This window comes from Salvelinus namaycush, chromosome 28 (assembly GCF_016432855.1).
Source record: "Salvelinus namaycush isolate Seneca chromosome 28, SaNama_1.0, whole genome shotgun sequence".
In the NCBI taxonomy this organism is placed as follows: Eukaryota; Metazoa; Chordata; class Actinopteri; order Salmoniformes; family Salmonidae; genus Salvelinus; species Salvelinus namaycush.
The window spans coordinates 41797883-41820551 of NC_052334.1; the positions used below are offsets into that span (position 1 = coordinate 41797883).

Genomic DNA, 22669 nt, shown 5'->3' on the forward strand with positions numbered 1-22669 from the left:
TGGCTTTAGAAGCTTCTGATAGGCTAATTGACATCCTTTGAGTCAATTGGAGGTGTAGATGTATTTCAAGGCCTACCTTCAAACTCAGTGCCTATTTGCTTGACATCATGGGAAAATCAAAATATATCAGTCAAGTCAAGCAATTTCCAAACGCCTGAAGGTACCACATTCATCTGTACAAACAATAGTATGCAAGTATAAACACCCTGGGACCATGCAGCCATCAAACCGCTCAGGAGGAATGGGCCAAAATTCACCAAACTTATTGTGGGAAGCTTGTGGAAGGCTAAAACGTTTGACCCAAGTTAAACAATTTAAAGGCAATGCTACCAAATACTAATTGAGTGTATGTAAACTTCTAACCCACTGGGAATGTGATGAAAGAAATAAAAGCTGAAATAATTCTCTATTATTCTGAGACTTCACATTCTTACAATAAAGTGGTGATCCTAACTGAACTAAAACAATTTTTACTAGGATAAAATGTCAGAAATTGTGAAACTGAGTTTAAATTTATTTGGTTAAGGTGTATGTAAACTTCCGACTTCAACTGTACTTGTGTTCCCACATGTACTTCCTGTATTGATTTGTTGTTAATAAAAAAAAAAAGTACAATTAAAAGTTGACTTTGAACACTATTCTTCCGCATTGAACACATCTCAGCCTATTTTTCATAATTTAGATTCTAACCAAAGAAATATAATTAATAAAAAGGATGTCCCAAGTCAATAATGGCATAATCGGTGGACTGTCTTTTTCCCCCCAACGCAGCTATTCAGAGTGCGGTTATACTACGCTCCCATTGGCTAGCTAGCGTTGTCTCACTCACAGGCATCAGCGCAGAGGCAGTGGCCTTCCAAGGTAAGGATGGAAAGTGTAATTTAACAATTAGCTGCCGACCGGAATGCAGGTCTATTATTATCATGTTTGGTAACATTTGCCATTGGATTTATTTTCAGAGTTAAAATAAGTTTTATAAATGTTTCAGAACTCTGCTGAATTCCCTCAATTGAAGGTCAGTTAACATAGGCTACTTAACTTAAAATACCGAGCTGGTAACGTTATCATTAGTAGTCTTATCAGGTAAAAACATGTGCTTATTATTCATAATTTGTCAAATATTTATTAGCTAATCATTCAGTCGAATACGCTATGCAACAGCCATTGAATCTGTCTTTAATCGTTAAGGGACGTTAATGGCTAGCTCTGTCCACGACATTATGTTATTATATTTTGAAATATAAGGGCAAATTTTATTCATTTACTGACATTTCGCGCTACGTGGTATTTCACTTCCGGACTTGGAGCGCTCAAAGCGTTGTACAACAAGCGTGATTTTGGCTTAACTGCGTTGGGAAAAGGGAAGACGTGGGTGGACTTGCGGCTATTTGCGAGTGTACCCATAGAAGCAACGCAGGAAGTAAAATCGTAGAACCATAGAACTAAAAGCAGGAAGTAAAATCGTAGAACCATAGAACTAAAAGCAGGAGGTATACCCATCAACCTGTAATGTGATTTGTTGAATTAACTCAATTGCCGTTATAAAAAATACATTCCATTGCATGAGCCACGTCAGTTAGCATCAATTGAATTAACATTCTACATTACCAGGCAGCCATTGAGAACGTACCCATGAGTTTACCAGTGAAATTACCATGGTTAGTGGTTCCAATGCCGTTGTATTCATTATATTTCTATAATTTTAACCACGCCCCAATTATCTCACAGTAACCAATGAAACTGATGCGCCAACGCGCCTGCTCGGTGGATGATAACACGTGGTTCTTGGCAAATAACGCAGATGCACGCATTGCTTCAATAATGGCGAACGATGGATACAATTCTTCCTTGTGTCTACCCTGCGTTTTCTCGCCAAAATCACGCCAATACCTAGCTTCATTTGCCCAAGATGGCAGACTCCGTATATGGAACACAGATAGTAAAATACTTCATCAAGAATACGTGCCTTCAGCCCATTTGAGTGCCACTTGTACCTGCATAGTTTGGGGACCATGCCGAATCTCCAAGGTATGTGTGGGGGAGGCATAGCCATAGGCCCGGGTGAGCCTGCAAGGAAATAACTTTCTAATAACTAAATCAAATGTCTGTATGAAAATATTTACTATATTCGATGTATACTTGTGGTGAAGTATCATCTTTAGTCGTTTACCATTGTTATGTGGACTGCGTAGCAAAGTAATTACCAAGTTAGCTTCGTTAGCAACGAGCTAAAGTTAGTTACAGCAACTGTCCTGCAGGACGCACATGTTTTTCGCACATGGTGGTCGCCCCAAAATTTTGCCACAAATCTCTTTTTGAAGGTGTCATGATTCTTACCAAAAAGGGACTTTTCAGTAAAACGAATGCGTATGGTGACAACCAGTAATAATGAGTTTATTTCAAATACGAACACGTTAAAAGTAGCTAGCTATCTCCTTAGCGAACCGTAAAGGGTAACTGTACCTAGCTAGGTTAGCTCCTCTAGTTAGCTATTCATCGTAAATGACGCAGATTCACATTTCCAAATCCTTATTTTTACTACCTCAATGGTTTACTTTGTACAAGTTAACCGTAACACAGAACAATATACGAATAACTTAATTATTTTAATAGCATTGAGTTTTACTAAATAAGTTTGACTCCTCCACGTGTAAAGGGCTTTATAAATACATTTGATTGACAATTTCCTAGCCAACTAACGTTGTGACTTACGCACCGACAATTTACCTAACTAAGTATGACAAAGTGCATTGTACCCCCAAATCATCATTCCACGGCCAATGTTCCTAGTCTTAAATTGTCACAAACTCTAAGAACAACCTGTAGGAAAACCCCTTTTGGTTCGTTATTGAACCTTTAAACCCAACTAGTTATTTGGTGAAGTGTTCCTGGAACCAGAAAGAACCAAATAACCCATTGTAGTTCTAGGTAGGATACGTTTTTAAATCTAAAAGTGTACCTAGATGCTAGCCTATTGTCCACATGTGACATTGTGTGATTTGTGACCGTAAGTCTTTGATAACAATATACTTTTGTGATTTAGCAGATGTTTTTGATGTTGTAGGCTAGTCTCATTATTTCAGATTCTTGTCAATGCCAGGTTTAAACTGCAACACTATGGAAATTCAGACCACCCATAGATGAGGCCTTCAAAACAGAAAAGGAAAACTGAAGTCCTGTGTCAAAGTTGATAAAAAAACGTGATTGACTAAAACTGTATTCTTTTACTTCAGGAGGGACCTCGGAGGAAGAAGAGGAAATCAGAGGCAGGGCATGTGGAGGAGTTGGCGGATCTGTTGGCTCTGGGAACGGTGGCGGGCAGCATTATCATTTACAGCGCAGTGAAGGGGGCACTGCACTGTACACTGGTAAGGACTGGGATGTAGCACGACTTTCGTTGACAATTTGGGAAGTACAAAAAATCATATTCAGATGAATGTTGCTTGCCCAATGCAACTAAATGACATGGTACTTTAAAAAATATGTATTATAGACTGCAGTGACAAGTCACGGGTTAAAGTTCTGTCACTGCGATGGATTTCCATGAAACGCATTTGATGTTATTTTTTAGATCCGTGTAGATCGGCAACAATTTCATTGTTCCCTTAAAATCAGGGACTGATCTAGACCTGGGACATCAGCTCTGTGCAATTAATTATTCGGTTGGACAGAACCAGCAGGCTCCTGACCTTGTAGGTTAAGAGTTGAATACCCCTGAAATAGCCCATGCTTTTTCCAATATGTTTAAAATAAGCTAAACATTTGAATAGTTAGTTATTGGGCCCATTTTTGGAGGTCGAAGTTATATTTTAGATGGTGTCCGCATCCTTTTATTTGTTAAAACATGAGTAGAATGTCTAAGTCGCCGGAACTTAGCTTCTCAGTCCTTCAACATATCAATTATCCCAGGGAGGACCCCGCATCTACTAAGCATGGGGACTGGAATTGGTCACACTTGCAGTTTAATACATGTACAAAATCATCCTTTTCCCTAAAAGCATGATGGTCATAACCTTCTTACATGAATGGGGAGGTTAACTTGGCCCAAGACAACCGAGCTGAGAACGACTTTACGAATTGTTTTGCTTGTCAGCCCTTAACTTTGAAAATAGAGAAATCATCCCTGTATGATGCGTTCATTTCCAGTATTGGTATTGTTTTTGTAATTTCACAATTACTTTTTTGTCATCAACCTTGCATCTCAGGTAATATATAATTATTATTGACATGTCTGATACTATGTTTTTATCCAAACTGAACCGTATGAATATGAATAATTTATGAATGAATAATTTCCTTGGAGTGAAATGTTCTCTCACGTTAAAGCTCATATTTGACCTCTGCTCTTCCCAGGATGGAGGTCACAATGGCGGAGTGAACTGTGTTGAGTGGCACCCCGAGGACGGCCTGCTCTACAGCGGCTCAGACGACTCATACATCGTAGAGTGGGACCTGCAGACAAGCAAGACCCGCGGGTGGGTACCTTCCTTTTAGAAATCAGTCACTTAAACAGTGGTCTAAATTCAGAAGGTATTTCTCTGCGATAGTCTATGGCTTAGCAGCAACACCTTTTTAGGAGTTTAAAGGTCTGTCCTCCACCACAGGTTTCTCTTGCTGTAGGAATCAGTTAGTTAATGCCAGACTACATTCACAATCAAAGTGCATTTGAAATTTGTTAAGGTGCGTCAACCTGGTAATTCTAATTTGTGTACATTTCGATATCCAGGAGAAAAAGAGAAACGATGGTCTAGCCACTCAAAGGCTATTTGATCTGGTTAGGTCAGGTGGAACTTGGTGTAGGGTATAGAACAGTGGGTAACAGACTGCTTACAAAGGCAAATGTCCCAGAGGAATCAAAGCATCAGGAAAAATAGTTACATTGTGCATCTGTATCAATGCACTTGGTGATTTAGAATTTAGTTAACCTTTGTGTTGGGTGGTGTAGCTGTAATTGCCGCCGCCCCCCAGCACACATGTATACACGTGTTGGTTAAAACCTGTCCCACTGCCCATTGACACTCTAATCCTATATTTTCTCTCCCCCAATCCTCTTCAATAAACACTATGGTGGTAGGAATGTCTTATTTTATGGAAGACCCATTAATTGTCACTTTTCTCAACAGTAAGTGGAAGGCGGACCGTGCGTCAGTGACCAGTCTGTGTGTGAGTCCTGATGGCAAACTGCTGCTCTCAGCGGGACAGACCATCAAGATGTGGGACCTCAAGACCAAGGAGGTGTACCGGGTAAGTTAGTAGGACCTGTCCAGCAGTGACATGGCCTACATTCACATGAATTCATCATGCTACTATCCAGGGGAACTGACACACCAAGGGTCCTATCCTCACCTTTTAGTTAATTTACAGTGCATTTGGACTGTATTCAAACACCTAGATTTGATTCACATTTTTTTACGTCCTTCAAAAATTGATAATTGTTTTTCCCCGTCAGTCTACATACAATACCCCATAATGACAAAAGAAAAACGGGTTTAGGCATTTTTGCAAATGTAAAAAAAAATAATATTCAAATGTACATATGTTTTCAGACCCTTTACTCAGTACTTTGGCAGTGGTTACAGCCTCTAGTCTGCTTGGGTATGACTACAATCTTGGCACACCTGTATTTGGGAGTTTCTTCCATTCTCTTCTGCAGATCCACTCAAGCTCTGTCAGGTTGGATGGGGAGTGTCGCTGCACAGCTATTTTCAGGTCTCTCCAGAGATGTTCGATCAGGTTCAAGTCCAGGCTCTGGCAAGGCCACTCAAGGACATTCATTGACAAGTCCTGAAGCATCCTGCTTTGTCTATGCTGTGTGCTTAGGGTTGTTGGAAGGTGGACCTTTGCCCCCTGTCTGAGGTCCTGAGTGCTACTTAGCAGGTTTTCATCAAGGATTTCTGTACTTTGCTCCGTTCATCTTTCTCTCGATCCTGACTAGTCTCCCAGTATCTGCCACTGAAAAACATCCCCACAGCATGCTGCCACCACGCTTCACCGTAGGGATTATGCTAGATTTCCTCCAGATGTGACGCTTGGCATTCAGGACAAAGAGATTAATCTTGGTTTCATCAGACCAGAGAATGTTTCTCATGGTCCGACTGTCTTTAGATACCCTTTGGCAAACTCCCAAGTTGGCTGTCATGTTCCTTTTGCTGAGGAGTAGCTTTCATCTGGGCACTCTACCATAAAGGCCTGATTGGTAGAGTGCTGCAGAGATGGTTGTCCTTCTGGAAGGTTCTCCCATCTCCACAGAGGAACTCTGGACCATCGGGTTCTTGGTCACCTTTCTGACCGAGACCCTTCTCCCCCGATTGCGCAGTTTGGCTGGGCGGCCAGCTCTAGGAAAAGTCTTGGTGGTTCCAAACTTCTTCAGTGTAAGAATGATGGAGGCCACTGTGTTCTTGGGGACCTTCAATGTTGAAGAATAAAATAATGGTGCCCTTGCCCAGATCTGTTTTGACACAATCCTGTCTCGGAGATGTACGGACGAATCCTTAAACCTCATGGCTTGGTTTTTGCTCTGACATGCACCGTCAACTGTTAGACCTTTATATAGGCAGGTGTGTGCCTTTCCAAATCATGTCCAAGCAATTGAATTTACCACAGGTGGACTCCAATCAAGTTGTAGAAACATCTCAAGGATGCTCAATGGAAACAGGATGCACCTGAGCTCAATTTTGAGTTTCAGAGAAAAGGGTCTGTATGGTTATGTAAATAAGGGTCTGTGTGTGAACTCGGCAAAAAAACGTCCTCACTGTCAACTGTTTTCAGCAAACGTGTAAATATTTGTATGAACATAAGATTCAACAACTGAACAAGTTCCATGTGTCCCTGAACAAATGGGGGGGGGTCAAAATCAAAAGTAAGTCACTATCTGGTGTGGCCACCAGTTGCTTTAAGTACTGCAGTACGACTGCACCACATTTGCCAGTTCTTACTGTGAGATGTTACCCCAGTCTTCCAAGGCACCTGCAAGTTCCCGGACATTTCTGGGGGCAATGGCCCTCCCCTCACACTCCGATCCAACAGGTCCCAGACGTGCTCAATGAGATTGAGATTTGGGCTCTTCGCTTCCATGGCAGGCTATGCTAGTCAGCTTTTTTGATGAGGAGGATCCCGGATCCGGGAGAGAGAAGTGGTAGAGGTTTTAAGTACTGCAGTGCATCTCCTCCTCATGGTCTGCACCAGATTTGCCAGTTCTTGCTGTGAGATGTTACCCCACTCTTCCACCAAGGAACCTGCAAGTTCCCGGACATTTCTGGGTGGAATGGCCATAGCCCTCACCCTCCGATCCGACAGGTCCCAGACGTGCTCAATGGGATTGAGATCCAGGCTCTTCGCTGGCCATGGCAGAACACTGACCTTCCTGTCTTGCAGGAAATCACACACAGAATGAGCAGTATGGCTGGTGGCATTGTCATGCTGGAGGGTCATGTCAGGATGAGCCTGCAGGAAGGGTACCACATGAGGGAGGAGGATGTCTTCCCTGTAACGCACAGCGTTGAGATTGCCTGCAATGACAACAAGCTCAGTCGATGATGCTGTGACACACTCCCTTTTGATAATCACTCAGCGTGAAAGGGGGAAAAAATGTCATACCGGTGGAAACATCAAAATAGGCTTACCTGATTACTTATCCCTTGTGCAAAAACAATGTTTCAGGGTCCCTGCTGACAGGCCATGTGTAGGCAATGTGATTTATATATATATATATTTTTTTGTCATACAGCCTCAGTAGTCTACATATTAATGATTTTATTCACACAGGTTGTCTATATATGGGAAAATAAATGTTTTCAAATTTCAACCTACCGATTGGTCGACAAATTGTCTGGCACAGCCCCCCCCCTCTCCCCCAGTCACTGGTTAAGACTGTCCTCTTATGGCACTTATATCTGACACGGGCAGAGGGAAGAAGTCCATATTCATCTCTATTCAGGGAGGAAAAAGGCTGGTTCATGCTATGGGCCCATCAAGCAGAATATCTTTCTATGTGGGAGTGTTACCACTCTAGTACTGTTCCAGCAGTGTCAGATTTGGGTCGCGTTCAGTAGGTAACAAAACAGAAACGCAGAGGTAGTACTTGGCCAATAAGAAAGCCTCTTTGTTGCAGAACATTTTCTGTTGTGTCCTAATGATCACGATCCAGATCAGTGATTACCTCAGAGGAGGAAATTATTCAAACCTCCCCCTTCTCTGTGCTACGGATCCCTTTTACGGGATCATTTTCCTAAACAACCGCTAGAATTGCAGGGCGCCAAATGCAAAAAATATTACAAAAAATATTTATAATCATGCAATCACAAGTGAAATATACCAAAACACAGCTTAGCTTGTTGTTAATCCACCTATCGTGTCAGATTTTGAAAATATACTTTACAGCGAAAGAAATCCAAGCTTTTGTGAGTGTAGCAATCAATGCTATAACGGCTAGCCCCAAATTAGCATGGTCACGAAAGTCAGAAAAGCATTAATCGCTTACCTTAGATAATCTTCGGGTGTTTGCACTCACTAGACTCCGTTACACAACAAATGTTCTTTTTGTTCGATGAATATTACTTTAATCACAAAAAAACGCCATTTGGCTTGCGCGTTATGTTCAGAAAACCAAAGCCTTGTTCCGTTCGACAAATTCCAAAAAGTATCCGTAATGGTCGTAGATACATGTCAAATGTTTTTTATAATCAACCCTCAGGTTGTTTTTAACAAACATAATCGATTATATTTCAACCGGACCATAACCTATTCATTAACTTAAGTGTTTTTGGCTAAAACACGTACCCATTTGAAACTGCCTATTTCTCAGCTCCTGAAACTAGAATATGCATATAATAGTCAGATTATGCTAGAAACACTCTAAAGTTTCAAACTGTCCAAAAAAAGTGCCCCTTGTTTTGAAACCTCTCTGTTCTTATGCATGCCTATCATTCATTTAAAGGGATATCAACCATATTCCTTTTTCTATGGCTTCCCTAAGGTGTCAACAGTCTTTAGACATAGTTTTTATTTTGAGAAATGAGTGAGAACGATCACATTGCGTAAGTGGATAGGTGGGGGCTCTCAGAGTGAGTTCTGCGCAACGGAGAAAGGCGGCCATTGTTTCTCCCGGTCCTATTGAAAAACCAACACTCCCGGTTGATATATTATCGAATAGATATTTGAAAAACAACCTGAGGATTGATTATAAAAACGTTTGACATGTTTCTGTGGACATTATGGATATTATTTGGAATTTCCGTCTGCGTTGTCGTGACCGCTCTTTCCTGTGGATTTCTGAGGATATTGCGCCAAACGAACGGAGGTATTTGGATATAAAAATAATCTTTATGGAACAAAAGGAACATTTGTTGTCTAACTGGGAGTCTCGTGAGTGAAAACATCCAAAGATCATCAAAGGTAAACAATTCATTTGATTGCTTTTCTGATTTTCGTGACCAAGTTACCTGATGCTAAGTGTACTTAATGTTTTGTTGAGCGATCGATAACTTACACAAACGCTTGTATTGCTTTCGCTGTAAAGCATAATTTCAAAATCCGAGACGACAGGTGGATTAACAAAGGCTAAGCTGTGTTTTGCAATATTGCACTTGTGATTTCATGAATACGAAGGGAATTTTTTAGTAATATTATTTGACTGTGGCGCTATGCTATTCAGCGTTGCTGATGACAATTATCCCAATACCGGGATGGGTGGATCAGAAAGGTTGAGAGACAAAAGGAAAATGGACAGCTCCTCTCGCTCGCAGGAACTATTTGGAGGACACCTGACTACTTTTGACAAACCTCGTTCATTTTTCAAAATAAAAGCCTTTAACTGTTTAACCTGTTAAGGCTAGGGGGTGCTGTTGTCACTATTTATGGAAATCGTGTAATTTTTGAAACGGCTTCCTACAAACTTCTTGATCGTACAATATGCATATTATTATTATTATTATTGGATAGAAAACAGTCTATAGTTTCTATAGCCGTTGAAATTTTGTCTCTAAGTGGAACAGAACTCATTCTACAGCAATTTCCCTGACATGAGTCAGATTTCACACATTTTGGCCCCTGTTCTGGAGTCAGTTTTAAGGCCACTGTTATTCCTATGAGTATACGGACACTGCTTACGTCTTCCCCTGGATGCCTTTACGTGATGACGCTTTGAACGGTATCGATTGCCCAATCACAGCCACTATAAATGAAAAAATCCTGTAGGTAGGACCTCTTTTCTAGGTGCGTCATGCGCGCGGAGGATACCGACCTACTGTTTTTCCAAGCATTAGTGTAGCCTGTTATATTTCTCCGGTCATATTTTTACTCGTTATAGGAGTTAAAAACATCATAAGGTAGTTAATTTAAAGCGTTTTATAGCAATTTATATCCGTTTAGTGCGATTTTGGGACATTTATTTCTGAGCCACTGTGAATCTCTGGGCACCGTTCCAGTTCATGCCGAACGCAATGTGCATTTCTGCATGGCAAGAGGACAGCTTTCGACCAAAAGACGATTAGACCCAAGAAAGGATTCTTTGCCCAAGATTCTGATGGAAGAACAGCTCAAAGTAGGAACAATTTATTATGATAAATCGTGTTTCTGTCGAAAAATGTTAGTGGCTTAGGACGCCATCTTTTTTGACGTAGCTTCGCTTGGCGCAAACTGTATTGAAAAGTAAGGATAATTTAAAAAATGTAATTCCGCGATTGTATTAAGAATTAAATTGTCTATCAATCGCTGTCCACCCTATATTTTTTAGTCACGTTTATGAGTATTTATGTATACGACTAGATCACTGTCTAATATGGCGCACGGCATTTTCTGACCAGCTCGGCTACTTTTCTCATTGTATAACCACGATTTTGGTGGCTAAATATCCACATTTTCGAACAAACTGTATATGTATGTTGTAATATGATGTTAAAGGAGTGTCATCTGAAGAATTCTGAGAAGGTTAGTGAAAAAATTAATATCTTTTGGCGATGTTGACGTTATCGCGCTCTTTGGCTAGAATCAATGCTGGGGTAACGTTTGCATATGTGGTATGCTAATATAACGATTTATTGTGTTTTCGCTGTAAGACACTTAGAAAATCTGAAATATTGTCTGTATTCACAGGATCTGTGTCTTTCGATTAGTGTATGCTGTGTATTTTTACGAAATGTTTTATGATTAGTAATTAGGTAAGACACGTTGCTCTATCTATTTATTCTAGTCGATTTGTGACGGTGGGTGCAATTGTAAACTATGATTATCTACCTGAAATATTCACATTTTTCTAACAAAACCTATCCTATACCATAAATATGTTATCAGACTGTCATCTGAGGAGGTTTTTTCTTGGTTAGTGGCTATCAATATCTTAGTTTAGCCGAATTGGTGATAGCTAGTGGTGTTGGTGGACAAAGAAAATATGGTCTCTTTTGCTAAGGTGTTTACCTAATAGATTTACATAGTGTCTTCCCTGTAAAACATTTTAAAAATCGGACATGTTGGCTGGATTCACACGATCTGTATCTTTCATTAGCTGTATTGGACTTGTTAATGTGTGAAAGTTAAATATTTTAAAAAAATATTTTTTTTGAATTTCGCTCCCTGGCTTTTCAGTGGGGGGGGGGGGGTGCCGCTAGCGGCACCCCAGTCCTAGACAGGCTAAAGCCTGGTCACAGCCTGAGGAAGCCATTGGAAAAGGAATCTGGTTGATACCCCTTTAAATGGAAGAAAGACGGGCCGGGAAACACAGATTTAAAAAATAAAATAAAATATCACTTCCGGGTTAGATTTTCTCAGGTTTTCACCTGCAGAATACGTTTCGTTATACTCACAGACAATATTTTGACAGTTTTGGAAACTTTGATTTTTTTCTATCCTAATCTGTAAATTATATGCATATTCTACGATCTGGTCCAGAGAAAATGTCTGTTTACCTTGGCAAAAATATTTTAAGAAATAAAAAAAATCTGACCCCTAGCGCTAAGAAATTTTAACTTGATGTCTAACTCCCACTTGTTTTCATCAGAAGTTCACAGGTCACTCCACAGCTGTGACGAACCTGCGCTTCGCCACCACACGTCCCCCGGACAGCAATGGCCTTTACTTCCTGTCCGGGGCGGCCCACGACAGACTCATCAGCGTGTGGTGAGAACGGACCGCCATAATGCTTCTCAGATCTATTATACACGTGTTGCATGTGATTTGAAGTGACTTGTTTGAAGGAGCTCCTTTGTAAAAGAAACCTGTAATTTGTCTCGACAGCCTCATTCTATAAAGAATAGGGCTGTCAAATGATCTAAAAATAATTAGTCACAAATAATTGCTTGACTTTTGAATAAATACAGATTAATCGCTATTTTTTTGAATATGCTCAAATTTGTCCCAAAAGATTTGAAAAGCAGTGCATTGGGTTACAGGCATGCTTTGTAAGGGACTTAGAAAAAATTATCTGTATCAAAGTGCTCCCAATGTGTAAATCTGCAGGTCCCTAAAAGTCTTTGTTAATCTCTGATTTAGATGATTTAGAGGACTTTATTTCATTTCCGAAGGTCTTTAAACATATTGTGCCTCATCTTAATTGCTGCTTCTGCGGCAAAAAAAAATATTTATATTTTTGTTCAGTATAATTGTTGGGAAGACTGTTTTTAAAACGAGTACTGTTAGTCAGCTTTGAGTATCATTGAGATGAAGCACTAGAGGAAATGAACCGTGCACGTCATTTACGGTGAATCTAGTAGCCTATACAGTGCATTCGAAAGTATTCAGACCCTTAGACTTTTTCCACATTTTGTTACGTTGCAGCCTTATTCTAAAAACAATTAAATAGTTCCCCCCCTCATCAATCTACACACTTAACTCACAATGACAAAGCAAGATACATTTTTAGAAATGTTTATTTTTTTTATTTTTATTTTAATATCACATCTACACAAGTTTTCAGACACTTTACTCAGTACTTTGTTGAAGCACCTTTGGCAGCGATTACAGCCTTGAGTATTCTTGGGTATGACGCTACAAACTTGGCACACTGGTATTTGGAGTTTCTCCCCTTCTCTGCAGATCCTTGCAAGCTCTTTCAGGTTGGATGGGGAGCGTCGCTGCGCAGCTGTTTTCAGGTCTCCAGAGATGGTCGATCGGGTTTGTGTTTGGTCTCTGGCTGGGCCACTCAAGGACATTCAGAGACTTGTCCCGAAGCCACTCCTGCGTTGTCCTGGCTGTGTGCTTAGGGTTGTTGTCCTGTTTGAAGGTGAACCTTGACCCCCATTCCGAGGTCCTGAGCACTATGGAGCAGGTTTTCATCAAGGATCTCTCTTTACTTGACTCTGTTCATCTTTCCCTCGGTCCTGACTAGTCTCCAGGTCCCTGCTGCTGAAAAACATCCCTACAACATGACGCTGCCACCACCATGCTTCACCGTAGGGATGGTGACAGGTTTCGTGACGCTTGGCATTCAGGCCAAAGAGCTCAATCTTGGTTTCATCAGACCAGCGAATCTTGTTTCATGGTCAGAGTCCTTTAGGCGCCTTTCGGCAAACTCCAAGCGGGCGGTCATGTGCCTTTGACTGAGCAGAGGCTTGCGTCTGGCCACTCTACCATAAAGGCCTGATTGGCGGAGTGCTGCAGAAATGGTTGTCCTTCTGCAAGGTTCTCCCATTTCCTCTGAGGAATTCTGGTGCTTTGTTGGTGACCATCGGGTTCTTTGTCACCTCCCTGACCAAGGCCCTTCTCCCCCTATTGTTCAGTTTGGCTGGGCGGCCTACCTCTAGGAAGAGTCAAACTTCTTCCATTTGAAGAATGATTGAGGCCAATGTGTTCTTGGGGACCTTTGATGCTGCAGAAATGTTTTGGTACCCTTCCCCAGATCTGTGTCTTGACACAATCCTGTCAAATCAATTGAATTTACCACATGTGGACTGCAATGAAGTTGTTGAAACATCTCAAGGATGATCAATGGAAAGGATGAGCTCAATATGGAAGAAGTTAGCCACAGCATACCACCCTGCATACCACTGCTGGCTTGCTTCTGAAGCTAAGCAGGGTTGGTTCTGGTCAGTCCCTGGATGGGAGACGAGATGCTGCTGGAAGTGGTGTTGGAGGGCCAGTAGGAGGCACTCTTACCTCTGGTCTAAAGTATCCCAATGCCCAATGTAGGGGTGTTAACCCCGGTGTCCTGGCTAAATTCCCAATCTGGCCCTCAAACCATCACGGTCACCTAATAATCCCCAGTTTACAATTGGCTCTTTCATCCCCCTCCCCTGTAACTATTCCCCAGGTTGTTGATGTAAATGAGAACGTGTTCAGTCAACTTACCTGGTTTTTACCTGGTATTTCGGTTATTTATTTTTACCTTAACCTTTCACGAGTATCTACCCCGGGTCCGGGATCACCCCCCACCCCCCCCACACTGAGTAGCATCGCTAGCATAGCGTCACAATTAAATAGTAGCATCTAAATATCATTAAATCACAAGTCCAAGACACCTAATGAAAGATACAGATCTTGTGAATAAAGCCACCATTTCAGATTTTTAAAATGTTTTACAGGGAAGACACTATGTAAATCTATTAGCAAAAGACACCATTTTTCTTTGTCCACCATTTTTTCTCAACACCAGTAGCTATCACCAATTCGGCTAAACTAAGATATTGATAGCCACTAACCAAGAAAAAACCTCATCAGATGACAGTCTGATAACATATTTATGGTATAGGATAGGTTTTGTTAGAAAAATGTGCATATTTCAGGTATAAATCATAGTTTGCCATTGCAGCCACCATCACAAATCTAACCAAAGCGACTAGAATTACTACAGAGAGCACCTTGTATTACCAATTTACTCATCATAAAACATTTCTTAAAAATACACAGCACATAGCAATGGAAAGACACAGATCTTGTGAATTCAGACAATATTTCAGATGTTCTAAGTGTTTTACGGCGAAAACACAATAAATCGTTATATTAGCATACCACATATGCAAACGTTACCCCAGCATGAATTCAAGCCAAAGAGAGCGATATCGTATCATCGCCAAAATATATTAATTTTTTCACTAACCTTCTCAGAATTCTTCCGATGACACTCCTGTAACATCATATTACAACATACATATAGAGTTTGTTCGAAAATGTGCATATTTAGCCATAAAAAACCGTGGTTATACAATGAAAATGGTAGCAAAACAAGCCTGGAAATGTCGGTCGCCATCTTTGAGTGATCTAGTTTAATCAATAGCTAATCATATACTTGACAAAAAAATACAGGGTTGACAGGAATCGAAAGACAAATTAGTTCTTAATGCAATCGCTGATTTACATTTTTTTAAATTATCCTTTTCAATACAGGTTGCGCCAAGCGAAGCTATACAAAACAAAATGGCGGCATAAGCGTTTAACATTTTTCGACAGAAACACGATTTATCATAAATTGTTCTTACTGTGAGCTGTTCTTCCATCAGAATCTTGGGCAAAGAATCCTTTCTTGGGTCTAATCGTCTTTTGGTCGAAAGCTGTCCTCTTGCCATGTGGAAATGCCCACTAACGTTCGGCATGAACTGGAAACGTGCCCAGCGGTTCAAAGTGTCTCAGAAATAAATGCCTCAAAATCGCACTAAACGGATATAAATTGCTATAAAACGGTTCAAATTAACTACCTTATGATGTTTTTAACACCTCTAACGAGTAAAAACATGACCAGAGAAATATTACTGGCTAAACTAAAGCTTGGAAGGAGGCGAGTCCGATGTCCTTCGCGCGCAAGGCGCAGGCAGCAAAGGGAAGCTACTTCCTGTATTTGCTGTTTTATACAGCCCCTGATTGCGCAATCGACTCCATTCAAAGCGTGATCACGCACTGACATCCAGGGGAAGACGTAAGACGTGTCTGTTTCTCCATAGCATTTACACGGACCTTTAAACTGACTCCAGATCAGTGGCCAAGATGTTTGAAATCTGACTCCCTATAATGAAAAGTGCTGTAGATTGAGTTCTGTTTCACTCAGAGACAAAATTCCAACGGCTATAGAAACTAGAGTGTTTTCTATCCAATAATTATAATAATATGCATATTGTACGAGCAAGAATTGAGTAGGAAGCCGTTTAATCTGAAGACCGATTTATGCTAAGTCGAAACAGCACCCCCTATATTCGCAAGAAGTTAAACTGGTATTCACTTTGTCATTATGGATTATTGTGTGTAGATTGAGGGTCAAAAAACCATTTAACCTCTGACGGTAGCGTCCCACTTGGCCAATAGCCAGGGAAAATGTAGAGCTCCAAATTCAAATAAAATGATATAAAATCAAACTTTCATGTAAGATACCAAATTAAAGCTACACTCGTTGTGAATCCAGCCAACATGTCAGATTTCAAAAAGGGTTTTCGACGAAAGCATAAGATGCTATTATCTGATGATAGCACAACAAATCATGCCTTTGACGAGATTCTTTTGTTGGCACTCCAATATGTCCCATAAACATCACAAATGGTCTGTTTGTTCGATTAATTCCGTCCATATATATCCAAATTGTCCATTTATTTGGCGCGTTTGATTCAGAAAAAAACAGCTTCCAATTTGCGCAACGTCACTACAAATATCTCAAATTACCTCTAAACTTTGCCAAAACATTTCAAACTACTTTTGTAATACAACGTTAGGTATTTTTAAACGTTAATAATCGATCAAATTGAAGACGGGATGATCTGTGTTCAATACAAAAAGAAAACAAACTGAAGCAACTTTTCTGGTAATGTCCCTCAAACAATTTATTTAAAGTGACCCTCATTTAAGATGGCCGTACTTCTTCATTACACAAAGGAAAAACCTCAACCAATTTCCAAAGACTGCTGACATCCAGTGGAAGCGGTAGGAACTGCAAACAAGTCCCTTAATCTGGTGTCTCTAAGAAAACTCATTGAAAAGACATTGACCTAAAAAAAAAAAATTCTGAATGGTTTGTCCTCGGGGTTTCGCCTGCCAAATAAGTTCTGTTATACTCAGACATGATTCAAACAGTTTTAGAAACTTCAGAGTTTTCTATCCAAATCTACTAATAATATGCATATCTTATATTCTGGGGATGAGTAGCAGGCAGTTGAATTTGGGCATGCTATTTATCCAAAAGTGAAAATGCTGCCCCCTACCCCGAAGAAGTTAAGTTTACAAATGAACAAAGCAAAGCCAAGTGGCTCGTCTTTGGTCTGGTGTGTGCGCTTCATCTTCATGTCTGTCTATCCACCCCTCAGGCAAGTCCAGGAGGACGGCAATGACAAGAACTCGGTGGTGTCCTTCACCCTGACGGACGACCCCAAGCACATTGACCTCTTCACTTCCAACAGCAAGGAAGAGGTGAGTTGACCAAAAGTCCCCCAGTGAAGGACCCAGGAGCACTGGCTGTGGAAGGTTATCTTTCCATCTCTCGCTCACTCTCCACCCTGCTCTCAATCTTCGTCTACTCCCTTCTTACCACACTGCCCTGAGCTAATGGCCGTGAGATTGAGATCTGAGGGGATGGAGCGTATCCTCTGTAAAATAATAAAGGGGTGGTTGACCGATCTTGATTCACTGATAATTGTCTACCTTGGTTCAAGACATTCCTTAGAAACTGGCTGTGCATTTGGGGTCTAAGGCAAGGTTGTGGTGGCTGATTTGGGACTGGACCTCTGACACATGCCTAATGCTGTTTCTCCTTCTCCTTCTAGGCGGTGAGGCTGGCGGTTGTGTGTAAGGATGGGCAGCTTCATCTCTTTGAGCACTTTCTGAACGGGTTAGTCTCTAAAACCTTCTCCCTTCCTGTCACTGCAAGGTGGACTCTTCTTATTCCTCTAGCACAACAAGGATCATATCCTCATTAATTTACAGCCTCTTAGCAGTCAATACCAACACACCTTTCCCATGTCACTGGGCAAGGCGGAGTACTTAAATGGCACTGAGTCTTATACAGTATCTGGCAGGGAAAGAGAATGTTCAATAAGGGCAAGGCTGGTTCCTGCTATGGGCACAGATGTATAGTAGTATGACAATTGCCATTTTCAGGAATGAAGTGATGTTCATAGTAGGGTGAAGAAAATCCTTTGGCATCAATTGGCCAGAACTGTTACATGGTAGTTAGACAGCATAATATAAGTGTAGTAGTTAGATTGTTATATAGCACTGACAACTGATATTTTATTTACTCTAATTATAGTGCTGGTACACATTATTACATGGTAAACCAGTGTTTTCCACAAACATATGGAGTAGCCAGCCAAATAGAAAAAGTAGCCAGCCAGATTCCCCAAATGTTATCCGAACAAGCTTTATTTTGTTGGCCTCTGGTACATTCTATTGCTAGATTGGTATTTTCAACTAGCAACCAGGGTTGGAAATTAACACCCTACAAATGTGGGTAGATTTAGTCATTGGTGGCTAAGAATGTATATTTCGCCAGCCATGTTGGCGGGTGGTTACACAGAGCAAATGTCCAAATCTCACATGGTGAAGTTGGTTGAATTGATGAAGGCTGTTAGTGACATGATCTTGTTTCCTGGCCAGTTACATTGTTCTGTTCACATGCTAGGTTGTTTTTCAATGTTTGAGTTTGCAACTGTTTGCTGCTGAGAAGACATCGCACACTGAGATTTTTTTTAAATCAGACAAGCGTGTGCTCACGTTATGACGGTAACGGCCCATCCCTTAACCTCTAGGGTATGCTGGACGGTAGCGTCTCACCTCGTCAACAGGCAGTGAAACTGCAGGGCGCCAAATTCAAAACGGAAATACCATAATTAAAATTCCTCAAACATACATGTATTTTACACCATTTTAAAATGAACTTGTTGTAAATCCAGCCACAGTGTCCGATTTCAAAAAGGCTTTACGACGAAAGCAAGCCAAACGATTGTTAGGTCAGTACATAGCCACAGAAAAACACAGCCATTTTTCCAGCCAAAGAGAGGAGTCACAAAAAGCAGAAATATAGATCAAATTAATCGCTAACCTTTGATGATCTTCATCAGATGACACTCATAGGACTTCATGTTACACAATACATGTATGTTTTGTACGGTAAAGGTCATATTTATATCCAAAACCTCAGTTTACATTGGCGCGTTACATTCAGTAGTTCCAAAACATCTGGTGATTTTGCAGAGAGCCACATCAATTTACAGAAATAGTCATCATAAATGTTGAGGAAAATACAAGTGTTACACATTGAACTTTAGATCCACTTCTCCTTAATGCAACCGCTGTGTCAGATATAAAAAAAACTTTACGGAAAAAGCAAACAATGCAATAATCTGAGTACGGCGCTCAGACGACAAATCAACCCGACGAGATATCCGCAATGTTGGAGTCAACATAAGTCAGGTATAGCATTCTAAATATTCACTTACCTTTGATCTTCATCAGAATGCGCTCCCACGAATCCCAGTTCCACAAATGTTTGTTTTTGTTCGATAATGTTCATTTATGTCCAAATTCCTCGTTGTTCGCGCGTTCAGTACACAATCTAAACTCACAACGCGCGTGCAAGTCAAGCGGAAAGTACGGAAAAAGTTCCGTTACAGTCCGTAGAAACATGTCAAACGATGTATAGAATCAATCTTTAGGATGTTTTTAACATAAATACTTTACTGAAGAGTAGCTTCTGTATGGCCACTACCATAAAGGCCTGATTGGTGGAGTTCTGCAGAGCTGGTTGTCATTCTGGAATGTTCTCCCATCTCCAGAGGAACGCTGTCAATGTGACCATTGGGTTTTTGGTCACCTCCCTCACCCAAGGCCCTTCTCCCATGATTGCTCAGTTTGGCCGAGTGGCCAGCTCTCAGAAGTCTTGGTGGTTCCGAAGTATTTTCATTTTAATAATGGAGACTGTTGTTGGATACCTTCAATGCTGAAGGACTGTTTTGGTACCCTTCCCCAGATCTGTGGCACAACACAATCCTGTCTCGGAGCTCTACGGACGATTCCTTCGACCTCATGGCTTAGTTTTTGCTCTGACTTGCACAGTCAACTGTGGGACCTTATGTAGTCGGGTGTGGTGTGTGCCTTTCCAAATCATGTCCAATCAATTGGGTTTACCACAGGTGGACTCCAATCAAGTTGCAGAAACATCTCAAGGATGATCAATGGAAACGGGATGGACCTTAGCTCAATTTTGAATCTCATAGCAAAGGGGCTGATACATAAGTATATATTTTTGTAATTTGTAAAAAAAAAATAGCAAAAATGTCAACATGTTTTCTCATTCTGAGGTATTGTGTGTACCGTAATTTCTGGACTATTAAGCGCACCTGAATATAAGCCGCACCCACTGAATTAAAAAAATTATATGTATTTTGTACATAAATAAGCCGCACATGTCTATAAGCCACAGGTGCCTACCGGTACATTGAAACAAATTAACTTTACACAGCCTTTAAAAGAAACACGGCTTGTAACAAAAATAAATAGGCTTTAACGAAACACGGCTTGTAAGCCTACCAAGAAAGTCATTGGTCACTATCTTCCTCCTCCTGTGCACTGAAACCACTGAAGTCATCTCCTTCGGTGTCGGAGTTGAATAGCCTCAGAATTGCTTCATCCGATGTTGGATCGTTTTCATTGTCGCTCTCGTCACTTTCATCCGGAGGCAAATTCCCCGCTGAGCTCATGCTGCCCTCTTCAACACGCACCAGTCCAGCCTTTCGAAACCCGTTGATGATAGTGGATCTTTTGACAATGCTCCACGCTGTCAGGACCCACTGGCAGACTTGACCATAAGTTGCTCTTCGCATGCGGCCCGTTTTAGTGAAGGATTTCTCCCCACTTGTCATCCAAGCCTCCCACTGAACACGGAGCGCCACCTTAAATGCACGATTTACACTGATGTCGAGTGGCTGCAAATACTTTGTTGTGCCCCCAGGAATCACAGCTGGAATTGAGTTTGTCCTCTTGATGGCTTCTTTCACAGAATCTGTTATGTGGGCCCTCATGCTGTCCAACACGAGCAATGCCTTGTTCTTGTGAAAGAATCCTCCCGGTCGCTTGCCGTAACACTCCGTATGCCATTCATGCATTAGGCTTTCCGTCATCCGTCCTTTCTTGTTGACTTTCACAACAATTCCTCTCGGGAATTTTTCTTTTGGCATCGTCATGCGTTTGAAAATCAACATCGGTGGAAGCTTTTCTCCCGATGCCGTGCAGCTCAGAACACAGGTGAAGTGCGTTTTTTCATGCCCAGTTTTCAGCATGATGGATGATTCGCCTTTCCTGTTAACAGTCCGAGTGAGAGGCAGGTCGAACGTCAGAGGAACCTCATCCATATTTATGATGTCGTGCGGGCCGATGGAATGCTCCGCTATCTTTGCATCAGTGAATTTGCGGAAGTTTGAAACTTTTTCCTCGTAGTCGGGAGGGAGCTGCTGGCACAGACTCGTCCGTACCCTGATGGACAGGCCTTTACGTCTCATAAATCTTAGACACCACGATGGTCCACCTCTAAAATCCTCAAACTTCATTGCGGTGGCGATTGTTTTGGCTTTCAGTCGGATCTGCACAGTTGAAACACCTCGGCCGTCTGCTCTCTGTGTGTTGACCCAGTCTTCAAGCTCATTTTCTAGTTCGGGCCATCTGCTTTTCTTCCCTCAAAGCTTTTGTTGTCTTTCTGCACTGAGTCAGTTCCTCACGCTGCTGTTTCCAACGTCTTATCGACTCATTAAGGCCAAGCTCCCGTGCAGCAGCTCTATTTCCTTTTCCAACAGCCAGATCGATCCCCTTCAACTTGAAAGCTGCATCATATGCATTTCTCTGTGTCTTTGCCATGAGGGTGACAAAATGACTACCGTAATCAGAATGATGGGAAGTTTGAGCGCGCTCGATTTACGTCACATTATGTGACGGTGCTCAGTTTTTTGGCGGCATGAATTTGTGAAAGCGGAAAAATCCATAAATTAGCCGCGTCAATGTATAAGCCGCAAGGTTCAAAGCGTGGGAAAAAGTAGCGGATTATAGTCCGGAAATTACGGTAGATTGAGGAAGACACTTATTTTAGTATAATAAATAATATATACCTTTTTTTTCTCCCCAATTTCGTGGTATCCAATTGGTAGTTAGTCTTGTCTCGTCGCTGCAACTCCTGTACAGTGTAGCTATTCCCGCTGTAAGGCAATCCAACAGTCAAAATGTTTGTACGGAGAAGTGGAGTTGCAATTCAACGGCTCAGACACGAGACGTATGTGGCAGGGTCTACAGTCGTGGCCAAAGGTTTTGAGAAGGACACAAATATTAATTTGCTGCTTCAGTGTCTTTAGAAATTTGTCAGATGTTACTATAGATGGTGTGGAGTATAATTACAAGCGTTTCATAAGTGTCAAAGGCTTTTATTGACAATTACATGAAGTTGATGCAAAGTCAATATTTGCATTTCTTTTTCAAGACCTCTGCAATCCGCCCTGGCATGCTGTCAATTAACTTCTCGGCTACATCCTGACTGTTGGCAGCCCATTCTTGCATGATCAATGCTTGGAATTTGTCAGAATTTGTGGGATTTTGTTTGTCCACTCGCCTCTTGAGGATTGACCACAAGTTCTCAATGGGATTAAGGTCTGGGGAGTTTCCTGGCCATGGACCAAAAATATCGATGTTTTGTTCCCCGAGCCACTTGGAGCACCTTGCCATAAGGCAAACGTGATAACTATCATGCTGGAAAAGGCATTGTTCATCACCAAACTGTTCCTGGACG

At 41.3% G+C, this 22669-nt stretch overlaps 1 protein-coding gene across 1 annotated transcript in view; it reads left to right on the top strand.

Annotated features, from left to right (window-relative positions):
- Positions 1-1812: 1812 nt before the first annotated feature.
- LOC120023769 (WD repeat-containing protein 43-like) overlaps positions 1813-22669 on the top strand; it is a 44860-nt gene continuing 24003 nt past the window's right edge. Inside the window, exons 1-7 of the mRNA XM_038967865.1 lie at positions 1813-2028; positions 3234-3368; positions 4354-4475; positions 5124-5244; positions 11993-12111; positions 17211-17313; positions 17667-17731. Coding sequence (XP_038823793.1) covers positions 1822-2028; positions 3234-3368; positions 4354-4475; positions 5124-5244; positions 11993-12111; positions 17211-17313; positions 17667-17731 — 872 coding nt within the window. The 5' untranslated portion in view covers positions 1813-1821. The remainder of the gene's footprint in view (positions 2029-3233; positions 3369-4353; positions 4476-5123; positions 5245-11992; positions 12112-17210; positions 17314-17666; positions 17732-22669) is intronic.